The sequence below is a fragment of the Saimiri boliviensis genome, chromosome 4 (genome assembly GCF_048565385.1).
Source record: "Saimiri boliviensis isolate mSaiBol1 chromosome 4, mSaiBol1.pri, whole genome shotgun sequence".
Lineage (NCBI taxonomy): Eukaryota > Metazoa > Chordata > Mammalia > Primates > Cebidae > Saimiri > Saimiri boliviensis.
The window spans coordinates 68,488,754-68,503,975 of record NC_133452.1 but is presented as its reverse complement, the minus strand read 5'-3'; the positions used below and the strand labels follow the sequence as shown (position 1 = coordinate 68,503,975).

The 15,222-nt window shown below is 37.1% G+C and overlaps 1 protein-coding gene across 2 annotated transcripts in view; it reads right to left on the bottom strand.

Annotated features, from left to right (window-relative positions):
* The window catches only part of ASCC3 (activating signal cointegrator 1 complex subunit 3), a 337,355-nt gene that overhangs the window by 163,151 nt on the left and 158,982 nt on the right, over window positions 1-15,222 (bottom strand). For both annotated transcript variants that reach the window (XM_074397671.1, XM_003922908.4), the window contains exon 14: window positions 14,415-14,549. In XM_074397671.1, coding sequence (XP_074253772.1) covers window positions 14,415-14,549 — 135 coding nt within the window. The remainder of the gene's footprint in view (window positions 1-14,414; window positions 14,550-15,222) is intronic.

The following is a 15,222-nucleotide window of genomic DNA, read 5'->3' as shown; positions in this document are numbered from 1 at the left end:
CTTAGTTATTTGTTGTTTATCAGTATGTGCACATTACAATTCCAAATGGCAAACACTTGACAGTAGATATCCCGAGATTCCATCAAGCCTCTAGAAATTGCACAAGAATAATTTATTTTCTTGAACAATAGCAAAAAGTGTTACAGTTGGTAGAAGAAGAGAGTACAGAAAATCACCCTTTCTTGTTTTTCTTCTGCCTTCTATTTTTCCCTTTTCACTTGGATTTCACTTCTTCCCATCTTCATCCCATAAGTCTTTGTCTAATTAATCCCAGTGGTTTTTGGGACAGCAGGTTCTGTCATGATCCCCAGGTACCTGGATCCTCAGTGATATCCTCAATTTTTCTAATATTTCCTGGTCAGCTTTCTTTCACATTCTTCACGGGAACTACTTCAAACATTCACAAACATCTCACTCCTAAGTCCTGCTGTCAGGAATCAGTCCTCAGTCCTCAGTTCTGCTGTCCACCTTGGCAAATAATCTTGCTTCTCACATCATTGAAATAAAGGAAGACTGCTAACTCTAGTCTTATAAGGATGTAGATACCACATCCGTTTCATATCAGAGTTATTTACTTTTGTACTCATTTAGGGTCAGCTTGGGACATTGTCTTCCAGCTCCTTGAAGATTTAGAAAAAGAAGAGATACTTTTTGTGACAACACCCTCTAGGCGAATGATATTTGGCTGGTTAAACTGGCCCATGATACTAGCTTTCCTTAGAAAATCCCTTCTTTTCCGATCCATGTGGCCGCCTTTCAAAGTTTTAATGGCAATTGGGATCTCTCCTTTCCCTGGTGTCTTCAAATGCCCACTATAGACTTCTCCAAATTCACCTGCCCCAATGACTCTCGCAATGCGAATTCCTGAGGGATCAACCTCCTTTGCAAATTCATGGACTGTCAGGGAAGGGTCTTCATATGTATCTGGATAAATGTTAAGTTTTAATTCCTGGGAAGCACGCTTGTTACTAATTTAACTTATCACAGTCTTCTTAAACATCAGTTTGTTAAGTTTCTTCTATCTCCTTGGCTGGCTCGAGTTATTTTCATCGCTTCGTGCTGGGCCCATCTGGTTTGGTTTATGCTAACCTGCTTCTTGAAAACAGGTAATAAATGCCTCAGGAGCACCTTTTCCCTCTGCATATCAGTACTAAATGTCCTCCCTAATTTCTTATATAAGCTCTTTTCTATTTAAACTATACTTTGTTTTCTGTTTCCTTTACCAAATCCTAACTGATACATATGTCTACTTCAGTCCACTATAAACAGGTTGACGGCACTTTATTTATATTGATACCTATTGATCCATTACAGTGACTGGTAACCAGTTATACTCAGTAAATATTTGCTGAGTGACCACGACGAAAAACAGTTTAAGGCTCATGTGTACACAAACAAGTCACAATCACCCAGACTAGCCTAATCCCAATAACTAATTTCCATATGTCATTCTGACTGTGTTAATTATGCATTTTAACTTGGGAGAAATTAAATACCATTTGCTCTGTTTCATGTCATATTCCTTGAAAGATAATCCTGGTTCCCATATGGGCTGTCCTGATTATTAACAGAAACAAGTTGGTATTCCAGAGAGAGAACCCTAATTAGAAAAAAATAAATCTCATCTAAAATTGCATTATTGTAATTCATTTGGCCATCTTTAAATAAATAAATAGAAAAATAAAATTAAATCACAACATGAAATGTGTTTTCGATTTTAAATTATATCATTACAAATCTCTCTACCCCTAGGAATTTATAACATTATTTATTGATCTGATGCCTTTAGAGTGCTTCCTCTAGTATCCTCAAATGCGTGAAAAACAATATTCTAATTAACATACTTTTGCCAAAAGAGCATGATTCCTTAACAAGATAGATAAATGTACTGTAAGAAATTTATTCCATGCTTCTAAAATACATCTTAAAGCACAGAAACAAAAATTGCCACAATCAAAATTTCCACAACAAAAATTAGGATAAAATTTCAATGCTACGATGTTCTTTAAAAAGAATCTCACTTATTCAAAGTGAATAATATGTTAGACTACACTGAAATGAACACATGGGAAATGACAATGTCTCTTGCTTGAAAGAAAGGAAATCTTACTTTTCAGTACATGAATTTTGGTCACAAAACTTGACTCTCCAACAATCTTCAATAGCTTCCAACTGCATATAAAGTCTAAAAGCCTAGGCATGGAATGTAAGTCTTCCATTGTCTCTCCATGCCTAGCTCTCCACGCCCCTTATATTCCAGTGAATAAGGAACATTCTTATTCTCCAAATAAACCCAGAGTTTTCCTTTTTTTCCTTTGCCCATGTTCCTTTCTTCTCTCTTTGGAATGTCCTTTTCCCTGTTGCTGCCTATTGAAATCTAAAACTACTGGCTTGAATTAATCTGCTTCTCTTTTACATTTCCTCTGAACTGTTTAATCTTGGTACATATTAACTTTTTCTTTTAATCTTTCCATTGAAATATTCCCAGGTTTAGAATTTCAAAGTTAAAAGGTCTGGAATAAGATCCTTGGCTTGGCTTTTAAAATATATTACCAAAATTTTTTTTAAAGTAGTGAATTGATCAATACCACAGAAAATCTCCTCAAATAATCTTCAGAATTGGATACTATTATGTATAGATTTTGATAATATATTGACAAATATGTCACATAATTTTTTATCAAATTTTTTCATCCAAAGTTTGTTTACCCACTTTATTTCTCCTTTTTGCTTATTTACTTACTGGAAACTTCATGTTGTAAATTATTAAATTTAACAAGTGTACAAATAACATGTAGACATTAACTAGTCTGTTCTTGCTGTTTCTAATATTTCTATCAAACTGCTTATTGCCGTTTACAATCCAGTATTATTTTTTATTGTTCCAAAGCATTTAAATTTAATTTTTGCCATATCTGTTATTGTTTAAAGCTGTTATCTTCTACCTCTTCAAAGCACATGGGTAAACACTTACAGAATGTGTCTACCATGTGCCAGTAAGGTAGAGTTGTTGCTATTTTAAGATGGAGTCTCCCTCTGTTGCCCAGGCTGGAGTACAGTGGTATGATCTTGGCTCACTGCAACCTCCACCTCCCAAGTTCAAGTGATTTTCCTGCCTCAGCCTCCCCGAACAGCAGCTGGGACTACAGGTGCATGCCACCACACCCAGCAAATTTTTTTTTTTTTTTAAGTAGAGATGGGGTTTTGCCATGTTGCCAGGCTGGTCTTGCCTGATCTCAGGTGACCCACCTGTTTCAGCCTCCCAAAATGCTGGTATTACAGGCATGAGCCACCATGGCCAGCCATAAAAATCTTAAAATATAGGTATCATTTCCACTTCATAGGTGATGAAATGAGGCTTGAGGATGTTAAAAAGGCAGAGTGTGTGAATCAACGTTAAAACACAGGTTTGCTTAGATCCAAAGCTTTTCTTCTATATAGGTTACCTCCCTATGAAAACAGAAAAGTCGTTTCCAAAAATTCAATTAAGCAATCAGTTTTTTACTAATTTTGTTTGATTTTATTTAAAAAATACTAATAAACTTTTGACATCCTATGTGGTGGTAACTGATAGTAGAATTACTATATTATACTCCAAGAGGAAAAGAGGTTGATAAAATATGGCAGAGGAAAGAATAAACTCTGTGAAGATTATATTTTGCATATATTTAAAGTAATAAAATAAAATAAGTGGAGCTATTAACCATCCCTACTACTAATACTCTATTTAGTTTTGTTTGTGTTTTTCTTGAGATGGAGTTTCATTCTTGTTGCCTGGGCTGGAGTGCAATGGTGTGATCTTGGCTCACTACAATCTCTGCCTCTAGGGTTTAAGTGATCTCCTGCCTCAGCCGCCCCAGTATCTGGGATTATAGGTGCCTGCCATCATGCACAGCTAATTTTTCTATTTTTAGTAGAGATGGGGTTTCACCATGTAGGCCAGGCTGGTCTTGAACTCCTGACCTCAACTGATCTGCCCGCCTCAGCCTCTCAAAGTGTTGGGATTATGGGAGTGAGCCAACACGCCTGGGCTACTACTAGTCTGTTATGCTGTCTTTAGTTAACAGATACCATCTCTTCAACGAAGAGATGATTCTAATTTTACTTGGCCATAGTGAAACTGAAGCTGCTCAAGCAAAAATAAAGCAAGCTGTAATAGTAAGCATCAGAAAACTAAATAAAATTGGCATTGATCCAGTTGCCATTGATTTAGGCAAAGGCTAAAGCTGAACTTATAAAAACAACAAGGAAATGACTGATAGATCTATACAATAAAAAGTCAGAAAATTATGCTTTAAAGTAGCTTGAGGGTATGTATTATTATTGATTCTTCCTAATATTATAACTTGTTCAATAGATATTTTCAATAACTACAGACACAAGGCTTATTCGGTAATAGAAACTCTACCTACACGAAAAACTCTTAACATCACTGATATATATATATATATAAATTGAACTCACATAAATCAGAAATATACTGTACAAGGATGGGTGGGAATACTCAATCCAGTACAAGAATAGTTAAAGCCTGCTAAAATTTTGTCCCGAACAGAAAAAATGGATTTGACTCAGATCTCAAGTAAAACAGAGTCTGAAAATTCTAAAACTGAAGGATTCATTTAACTTAAAATTAAAATCATAATGAAAAAAATGGCTTAATAATGAATATATATGTAACCTTAATTATATACTTACTTTTATAAACTGCTACTATTCCTTGAGCTATGTTCTATATTATAGAAAACAGTGGTTTCTTAAGACATAGTCTTTGTGGGGGAGAGTATAAAGGTAATAATATATAGGGTAAATTAAGAAAATACTATCCATGGGGGAATGCTGGGAAGATGGCCGCCTAAGAACAGCTCAGGACTTCAGCTCCCAGTGAAAGTGCAGAGGGTGAGTGGATGCCGCATTTCCAGACGAACTCTTATTGCCCACAGACCAGGAGATACCCAGGCAGAGGGGTCGCCAGCGTCGCAGTCCCAGCCGGTGCGGCTGTTTTGGCCCCCGCGGGGCTGATTCCGCCCGCGCGGCTGCTGTGACCACTCCCTGTTGCTGCGGTTCTCCTTACAAAAGCCAATGGTCTGGGAGCCCTCTTAGCTGGCGAGCAGAGCCCTGAGACGGCAGAGTTCCCCACTCATCTGAAATAGCGAGCCAGGCCAGGAGATTCCTAGGCAAAAAATCCGCCAGGAGCCGGCACCGCAGTTCGAGCCGACTCCGTGAGTCGCAGCACAGGAGATCCCAGCGCCTTTTCAACAAGCGACCAGAACGCGGGGTCGTTCAACTTAAAAGAAAAGACTCTGAGTCAGGGAGCCAGGTGATCAGGCTTGGTTGGTCCCACCCCTCCACCCCCAACAACGAAAACAAAAACAGTAATTGGAAACCCTCTGGGTTGAGCCCTTCAAACCAAGCACAGCTGAACCAGGACGGTCCCGCTCCGTGGGGGAGGGGTTTCCGCCATTACTGAGACTCTCCACCACTACGAAGGCAGGCTGCCTTTGCGAGGCAACCTGCCACAACAGAGAGAGTCCCCCATAACAGAGGCGGGGCCACCATTGCTGAGACAGTTCTAACTACGCCCTTATAAAAAGGACTACAGGGAAGAGTTCAGGGCAGCTGGGCGGAGCCCACAGCAGCTCAGCAAAGCCCCTGCGGGCAGGCAGTGGCTAGGGGTGCTGCTAGCTGGGCGAGTCCGACCTGAAAGAAAAATCAAAAAAGGCAGTAGTGCAAGGGAAACTCATGAAGCTCCAACTCCCTGGGACAGAGACAGACAACAGGGGGATAAACCCACAAAAATGGGAAGAACCCAGCGCAAAAAGGATGAAAACTCCCGAAACCAGAACACCTCTCCTCCTAAAAGGGATCACAACTCCTCACCAGCAAGGGAACCAGACCGGATGGAGAAGGAGGGTGATGAAATGACAGAATCAGACTTCAGAAGGTGGGTAGTAAGAAACTACAATGAGCTAAAAGAACATGTTCTAACCCAACGCAAAGAAAATACGAACCTGAAAAAAGATTGGACGAACTGCTGACGAGAATGGACAGCATAGAGAGGAGTATAAATGAATTGATGGAGCTGAAAAACGCAACACGAGAACTTCGTGAAGCATGCACAAGCTTCAACAGCCGAATTGACCAAGCAGAAGAAAGGATATCAGAGGTGGAAGATCAACTCAATGAAATAAAAAGAGAAGGCAAGAACAGAGAAAAAAGCGCAAAAAGGAATGAACAAAATCTTCAAGAAATGTGGGACTATGTGAAAAGACCTAATCTACGTCTGATAGGTGTACCTGAATGTGATGAAGAGAATGAATCCAAGCTGGAAAATACTCTTCAGGATATTATCCAGGAAAACTTCCCTAACCTAGCAAGGCAGACCAATATTCAAATCCAGGAAATACAGAGAACACCACAAAGATATTCCTCAAGAAGAGCAACCCCAAGGCACATAATCGTCAGATTCACCAGGGTTGAAATGAAAGAGAAAATGCTAAGGGCAGCCAGAGAGAAAGGTCGGGTTACCCACAAAGGGAAGCCCATTAGACTCACAGCAGATCTCTCAGCAGAAACCCTACAAGCCAGAAGAGATTGGGGGCCAATATTCAACATCCTCAAAGAAAAGAACTTTCAACCCAGAATCTCCTATCCAGCCAAACTAAGCTTCATAAGTGAAGGAAAAATAAAATCCTTTGTTAACAAGCAAGCACTCAGAGATTTCATCACCACCAAACCTGCTCTACAAGAACTCCTGAAAGAGGCTCTACACATGTAAAGGAACAACCAGTACCAGCCACTCCAAAAACACACCAAATGGTAAAAAAGCATCAACACAATCAAGAATCTGCATCAACTAACCAACAAAACAGCCAGGTAGCATCAAAATGACAGCATCAAATTCACACATAACAATACTATCCCTAAATGTCAATGGACTAAATGCCCCAATCAAAAGACACAGACTGGCAAATTGGATAAAAAGCCAAAACCCATCAGTGTGCTGTATCCAGGAAACCCATCTTACATGCAAGGATACACAAAGGCTCAAAATAAAGGGATGGAGGAAGATCTACCAAGCAAATGGAGAGCAAAAAAAGGCAGGAGTTGCTATTCTCATCTCTGATAAAATAGACTTTAAAGCAACAAAGATCAAAAGAGACAAAGAAGGACATTACATAATGGTAAAAGGATCAATGCAACAAGAAGAGCTAACGATCCTAAATATATACGCACCCAATACAGGAGCACCCAGATACATAAGGCAAGTTCTTAATGACTTACAAAGAGACTTAGACTCCCACACAATAATAGTGGGAGACTTTAACACCCCATTGTCGATATTAGACAGATCAACCAGACAGAAAATCAACAAGGATATCCAGGACCTGAATACAGACCTGGAACAAGCAAACCTAATAGACATTTACAGAACTCTCCACCCCAAATCCACAGAATATACATTCTTCTCAGCACCACATCACACCTACTCTAAAATTGACCACATAATTGGCAATAAATCACTCCTCAGCAAATGCAAAAGAACAGAAATCATAATAAACAGTCTCTCAGACCACAGTGCAATCGAGTTAGAACTCAGAATGCAGAAACTAACTGAGAACCGCACAGCTTCATGGAAACTGAATAACTTGCTCTTGAATGTTGACTGGATAAACAATGAAATGAAGGCAGAAATAAAGATGTTCTTCGAAACCAATGAGAATGAAGACACAACATACCAGAATCTCTGGGACACATTTAAAGCAGTCTCTAGAGGAAAATATATAGCAATGAGTGCCCACATGAGAAGAAAGGAGAGATCGAAAATTGACACCCTATCATCAAAATTGAAAGAGCTAGAGGAGCAAGATCAAAAAAACTCAAAACCTAGCAGAAGACAGGAAATAACTAAGATCAGAGCAGAACTGAAGGAAATAGAGACACAAAAAACTCTTCAAAAAATCAATAAATCCAGGAGCTGGTTTTTTGAAAAGATCAACCAAATAGACAGACCACTAGCCAGATTAATAAAAAAGAAAAGAGAGAATAACCAAATTGATGCAATAAAAAACGATAAAGGGGATATCACCACAGATTCCACAGAAATCCAAACAATCATCAGAGATTATTACAAACAACTCTATGCACATAAACTAGTAAACCTGGAAGAAATGGATAAATTCCTGGACACCTGCAACCTCCCAAGCCTAAACCTGGAAGAAGCCGAAACCCTGAATAGACCAATAACATGGTCTGAAGTCGAGGCAGCAATAAAGAGCCTACCACCCAAAAAAAGCCCAGGTCCAGATGGGTTCACAGCTGAATTCTACCAGACATACAAAGAGGAGCTAATACCATTCCTTCTGAAACTATTCCAGACAATCCAAAAAGAGGGAATCCTTCCCAAATCATTTTACGAGACAAACATCAGCCTGATACCAAAACCTGGCAGAGACTCAACAAGAAAAGAAAATTTCAGGCCAATATCCATGATGAACATAGATGCAAAAGTCTTCAATGAAATACTGGCAAACCGATTGCAACAGCATATCAAAAAGCTCATCCACCATGATCAAGTAGGATTCATCCCGGGGATGCAAGGCTGGTTCAACATACGCAAGTCCATAAACGTAATCCACCACATAAACAGAACCAAAGACAAAAACCACATGATTATCTCGATTGATACAGAGAAGGCTTTTGACAAAATTCAACAACCCTTTATGCTAAAAACCCTCAATAAACTAGGTATTGATGGAACGTATCTCAAAACAATAAAAGCTATTTACGACAAACCAACAGCCAATATCATACTGAATGGGCAAAAACTGGAAGCATTCCCTTTGAAATCTGGCACTAGACAAGGATGCCCTCTCTCACCACTCCTATTCAATATAGTACTGGAAGTTCTAGCCAGAGCAATCAGGCAAGAAAAAGAAATAAAGGGTATCCAAATTGGAAAAGAGGAAATCAAATGGTCTCTATTTGCAGATGACATGATTGTATATCTGGAAGACCCCATCATCTCAGCCCAAAATCTCCTGAAACTGATAAACAACTTCAGCAAAGTCTCAGGATACAAAATCAACGTGCAAAAATCACCAGCATTCCTGTACACCAGTAATAGACTTCAAGAGAGCCAAATCAAGAACGAACTGCCGTTCACAATTGCTACAAAGAGAATAAAGTACCTAGGAATACAACTAACAAGGAACGTAAAGGACCTCTTCAAGGAGAACTACAAGCCATTGCTCAACGAAATAAGAGAGGATACAAACAGATGGAGAAACATTCCATGTTCATGGTTAGGAAGAATCAACATCGTGAAAATGGCCATACTGCCCAAAGTAATTTACAGATTCAACGCTATTCCCATCAAGCTACCAATGACCTTCTTCACAGAACTGGAAAAAAACACCTTAAACTTCATATGGAACCAAAAGAGAGCCAGCATAGCCAAGTCAATTCTAAGCAAAAAGAACAAAGCAGGAGGCATCACACTACTGGACTTCAAACTATACTACAAGGCTACAGTAATCAAAACAGCATGGTACTGGTACCAAAACAGAGATATAGACCAATGGAACAGAACAGAGGCCTCAGAGGAAATACAACATACCCACAACCATCTGATCTTCGACAAACCTGACAAAAACAAGGAATGGGGAAAGGATTCCCTGTTTAATAAATGGTGTTGGGAAAACTGGCTAGCCATGTGCAGAAAGCAGAAACAGGACCCCTTCCTGACACCTTACACCAAAATTAACTCCAGATGGATTAAAGACTTAAACATCAGACCTAATACCATAAAAACCTTAGAAGAAAATCTAGGCAAAACCATTCAGGACATAGGTGTAGGCAAGGACTTCATGACCAAAACGCCAAAAGCAATGGCAATAAAAGCCAAAATAGACAAATGGGACCTAATCAAACTCCACAGCTTCTGCACGGCAAAAGAAACAGTCAGTAGAGTGAATCGGCAACCAACAGAATGGGAAAAAAGTTTTGCAGCCTACCCATCTGACAAGGGGCTGATATCCAGAATTTACAAAGAACTAAAGCAGATCTACAAGAAAAAAACAAACAAGCCCATTCAAAAATGGGCAAAGGATATGAACAGATACTTTACAAAAGAAGACATACAGGAGGCCAACAAACATATGAAAAAATGCTCATCATCACTGGTCATCAGAGAAATGCAAATCAAAACCACATTGAGATACCATCTCACACCAGTTAGAATGGCGATCATTAAAAAATCGGGAAACAACAGATGCTGGAGAGGATGTGGAGAAATAGGAACACTTTTACACTGTTGGTGGGAATGTAAATTAATTCAACCATTGTGGAAGACAGTGTGGCGATTCCTCAAGGACCTAAAAATAGAAATCCCATTTGACCCAGCAATCCCATTACTGGGTATATATCCAAAGGATTATAAATCATTCTACTACAAGGACACATGCACACGAATGTTCATTGCAGCACTGTTTACAATAGCAAAGACCTGGAACCAACCGAAATGCCCAACGATGATAGACTGGATAGGGAAAATGTGGTACATATACACCATGGAATATTATGCAGCCATCAAAAATGATGAGTTCACGTCCTTTGTAGGGACATGGATGAACCTGGAAACCATTATTCTCAGCAAACTGACACAAGAGCAGAAAATCAAACACCGTATATTCTCGCTCATAGGCGGGTGTTGAACAATGAGAACACATGGACACAGGGAGGGGAGCACTACACACTGGGATCCGTTGGGGGGAAATGGGGGAGGGGCGTGGGGGTGGGGAGGTGGGAAGAGATAGCATGGGGAGAAATGACAGATACAGGTGAGGGGACGGAAGGAAGCAAAGCACACTGCCATGTGTGTACCTATGCAACAATCTTGCATGTTCATCACATGTACCCCAAAACCTAAAATGCAATAAAAAAAAAAAAGAAAAAAAAAAAAAAAAGAAAATACTATCCATATGGTTTATTATCCTTTTGCTATTTTAAAATTTAATTAGTATATATATTTTCTAAAAATAGATTTCTATGTTAAGTCTTACAATTGTTCAGTTTCCAAAATAATTTCATACATCATTCTATCTGTTTCTCATAGTAAACCATTAGAATAGGTATTATTTACTCTACTTTATTCCATTTGATAGAAGAGAAAGTATGTTTCAGAAATGTTTAGATGTCCAAGGCCACAAACCTTAGACGTAAAATTACAACCAGAGCTTTTTGTTAATGTTTTCTGTTAGTTTGGGCATCATTTGTAAGTCCTGAGATACTCTTTTGCCCAGGGAGAACCCTAAACTCCATTTCTAAAGGTTAAACTGCTCTTGGGAGATGTTACTTTCCTTTTCCTACCTTCTTGTTTCCGTGGACAAATCCAGAAATACAGGTAGTTTTTCCCCAGGGGTGACTTTGATACTAAAGATGAAAATTATATGAGAAATCCTGAGGTGTAAATGTTACTTACCAGAAAGAAAAGACTCATTTCAGTTGCAGCTAAGGCATAGAAACAGCCTTATTACATGCACATGTGCACACACACACACATACAGGGAAAGGGAGGATTTTCTTTATGGGGTTTTGTTTGTTATTTATACAAATAAAATTATACTTTATTGAATGAAACTGTAAAGAAGTGCTTTTAAAGATCTTAGTAAGTCAGGAATTGAGGTGATCATCTAAACACTTAGGGGTAAAGCATCACTGTGGCACAGTAGGGATTTAGCTATATAACAGGAGGCATGAGGCTAAATTTCTATATACAACCATAGCAAATTTACCTTCTAATTAAATTTTAATGTTTTGGGTTCTTAATTTCCCATTTTTCAAAAACATGGGAAGAAATGTCTCCTACCATAACAATAATAGCTTCCTTGAAACTGCTAGAATGTTAATATCATTTAAGTTCAAAGGCACTTCAAGAAATATGAAGGAATGTACTACTAGCACAAGAAGAATACTCTTAAATTTTAGAGCTCGGAGAAAACATTGAGAAAGATGATCTTTTATCTTTTGTTATAATATGCACTGTGGAGGGGTTCACTTTTTAAAGCCTCTCTTTAGGAGAAGTGAGGGATATAGTTATGAAGAAATGTTCTTCTACTTTATTAAAAAAGCAAAAACAAAAAAGACTCCATGTCCTAAGGTCTTCAGAAAGTCCCAGATTGGATTTGATCTGTCTGTTTTTGAACAAACAGGACATAATGTAGTGAACACTGGACTTTGGCGTCAGACTGGCTCAAATCACGTCTTCACTACTTAATATGAGATTCTCTGTGAAAATTATTTACTTTCTCAGTTTTAGTTTCCTTATCTGTAAAATGAGAATAAGAATCATAAAGAACGGCACAATCATGCAGATCAGAAAAGAAAACTAAAGTGAAACATCTATTATAATGTCAGTCTCAGAGGAATAAAAGCAAAGAAGAAAAGTAATTCTGGGATACCTACTATCCAACAAATACTCTATGAAAGGCTGGGAATATAATGGTGAATAGGACAATGTTCTTAATAAATATGTGTGCAATTCATTCTTCTTGAAAAAAAATCCAATAATATTAGATCACGATAAAAATCAAGTACAATAGAAATATAAAAAAGGTATAATAAAAATGACTAGGGATTTTCAAGTCTACCCAATTGTATTAAAACTTTTCATTTCTCTGTTACTCTTCTCTCAGTATAGTGATCTGTGAATTTGTGCTCAGTGACATTGCCTTAAATAAACATCATTTGAAAATCTCTCCATATAAATTATTATAATATGTTCTAGAATATTTCATGCTATATTTGATTTACACATACCCTATATCAAGGGATAATACCAGCAATATCATAGGTTTTAAGAATTTAATGAGTTATATAAAGTAATAAAAACGATGCCTGAAACTAGTGAGCACTTAATAAATGTTAAACACTACAGTAACAATAATCAAACAATAAACCTGCATTATTTACATTAGAGAAAGTTCTCAGAATTGAGATGAATGAAGAAACCAGAAATCCACAAGGTGGCTCTCAAGGCTTGGCTTTTAAACAGCATAGAGTTGTTTCATATTTCCAAAGAAATGAAACAGGACTTATGAATACCAACTTGACTTTTCAAAGACTCATAAATTAATGATTAATAAACAATTGGAAGGACACAAAGCTGTACAATAAATGTTATGTAATAAACATTTCTATAGTTTTTACTATAGAAAATGAATAAATTTTGTAGTTCTAAATTGAAAGGGACTCTGATGTCCAAACAACTGACATCAGCTCCACATAGAATTTAAAATATCAATATAAAATGGTAAAATTTATAGTACAGTTATAATAATTAAATATATTTTACTAGGATAATAAATATGAAAGTGCATAATACAATGTCTGGTGGCTAGCAGCTGTTCAGTGACTAATCAGTTAAATCTTATATTTTATATATATAAAAAATCTGAAGTTACTATTATTTTATGCCAAGTTTTTTTATTTCATAATTTATTTTCATAGCTTAAAATCAGGAGTCAACATGATTTTTCTGCAAAGAAACTGAAAGTAATTTACAGTAGCTATCACAATGACTCTATTCTTCTCTGGTAGTGCAAAAAAAGAGCCAGACAATAAATAAATTGGTATGTTTACATTCTAATAAAACTTTAATTATAAAACAGGTAGAGATCTTTGGTCATCAGGCCTCAATTTGCCCAATCTTGATCTAAATAATTATCTGATATAATTAAATAAAACCGGATATAAATCTTAAGATACTACCAATACTCAAATTACCTAGAGGAGTGCTTGTGAAACTGTAGTGTGCAGAAAATCACCTAAGGATCTAGTTAAAATTCAGATTCTGGTTTGGTGAGTCTGGATTGGGGCCTAAAGGTATCCTTTCTAACAGGGATGCAGCTGATCCCAAGACCTTCTGGTCTTTTGAGCATGTGTACGTTGAGGAACAAGGCAGCTGTTTTCAAACTTTTTGGCTCAAAATTCCTTTACATTGCTTTAAAAAAAAAAAAAGCCTTATTTATTTAGGTTATATCTGTCAATATTAACCTTAGAAATCAAAACTGAGAAATTAAAAAAGTTATTAATTCTTTAAAGGTACAATAATAAACCCATTAGATATTAACATAGGATATGAAATTTAGCTGCATTTTATATTTTAACTATATTTTAAAGAGCAGGACTAAACATTTCAATTATAACCATATAGAAAGGAATGATAAGTGTTACATCATGCAGTGAAACTTTTTAATAAAAGATCATTAAGTCAAGAAACAATTCAAGATTATAATAACATACATCTGTAAAATTAACTTCTTGGAAATTGAGACGGTGGATCTTTCACATATAAAATACCTGGTATATGTGGCATGTTATATGCTTTAGTTCTCATATTCTTTGTTTCCTACCTGTTTTTCTGCAAGTGCATATTCACGTCCTTGGGTAGGAGAAAAGAAGGAAATCTGACCACAATTTTTTGCTCTTTCTATTAGAGACATAGCTGTTCTTACAGTGGCATTTCGAGCATGTACAAACACCATCACCTGAAAAAAAGGAAAGCAGTTTATTTAATATTCCAGTTAATTAAATTACTGCTTAATAGTAGCCTAAAAACCATTCCACATAAGCAACTATTAATTTTTCAAAACAAAGTCACAAATTTATGAATTCTCCAACATATCCTTATTTTAGAACAAAGTGTATATAGGAAAAAGGCAAGTTAAATAAAATTTAGCTTATAAGTTGATAGAAGTCTACGGAGTCTATAAAATTTGGAGTCTAATTTGTATGTTTCTCTTTTGAACATATAATTCATTATCAGAGTCATTTATTATAGAAACAGCGTACAAAAATATTTGAGAGCTTTCTCATTGGAAGATTACTACATTCAATGAAATTTCCAGTACCATAAAGATGTTTCAAGAAATTGAAAACAATAAAGAAAACTCTTCCTTGGACAAAATCATGTCTAAGAACAATCATTTAAAATACAAAAGTTAGGGGACTGCTGGAGATAGAAATACTTCTATAGAAATACCTGGAATTCTCTGTGTGGCAAGCCTTCCTGTGGAATTATTCATGAAGTGACTGAGGATATCTGAATTAGGGGAAAGAGGTGTGTCTGGATACTGTGTCAAGGAGAAATGAGAAAAAAATGCATTTTCAGGGATAGTCACCATGCAGAGTATGAACACAGCTGAAGAGAATAAGGGAGTG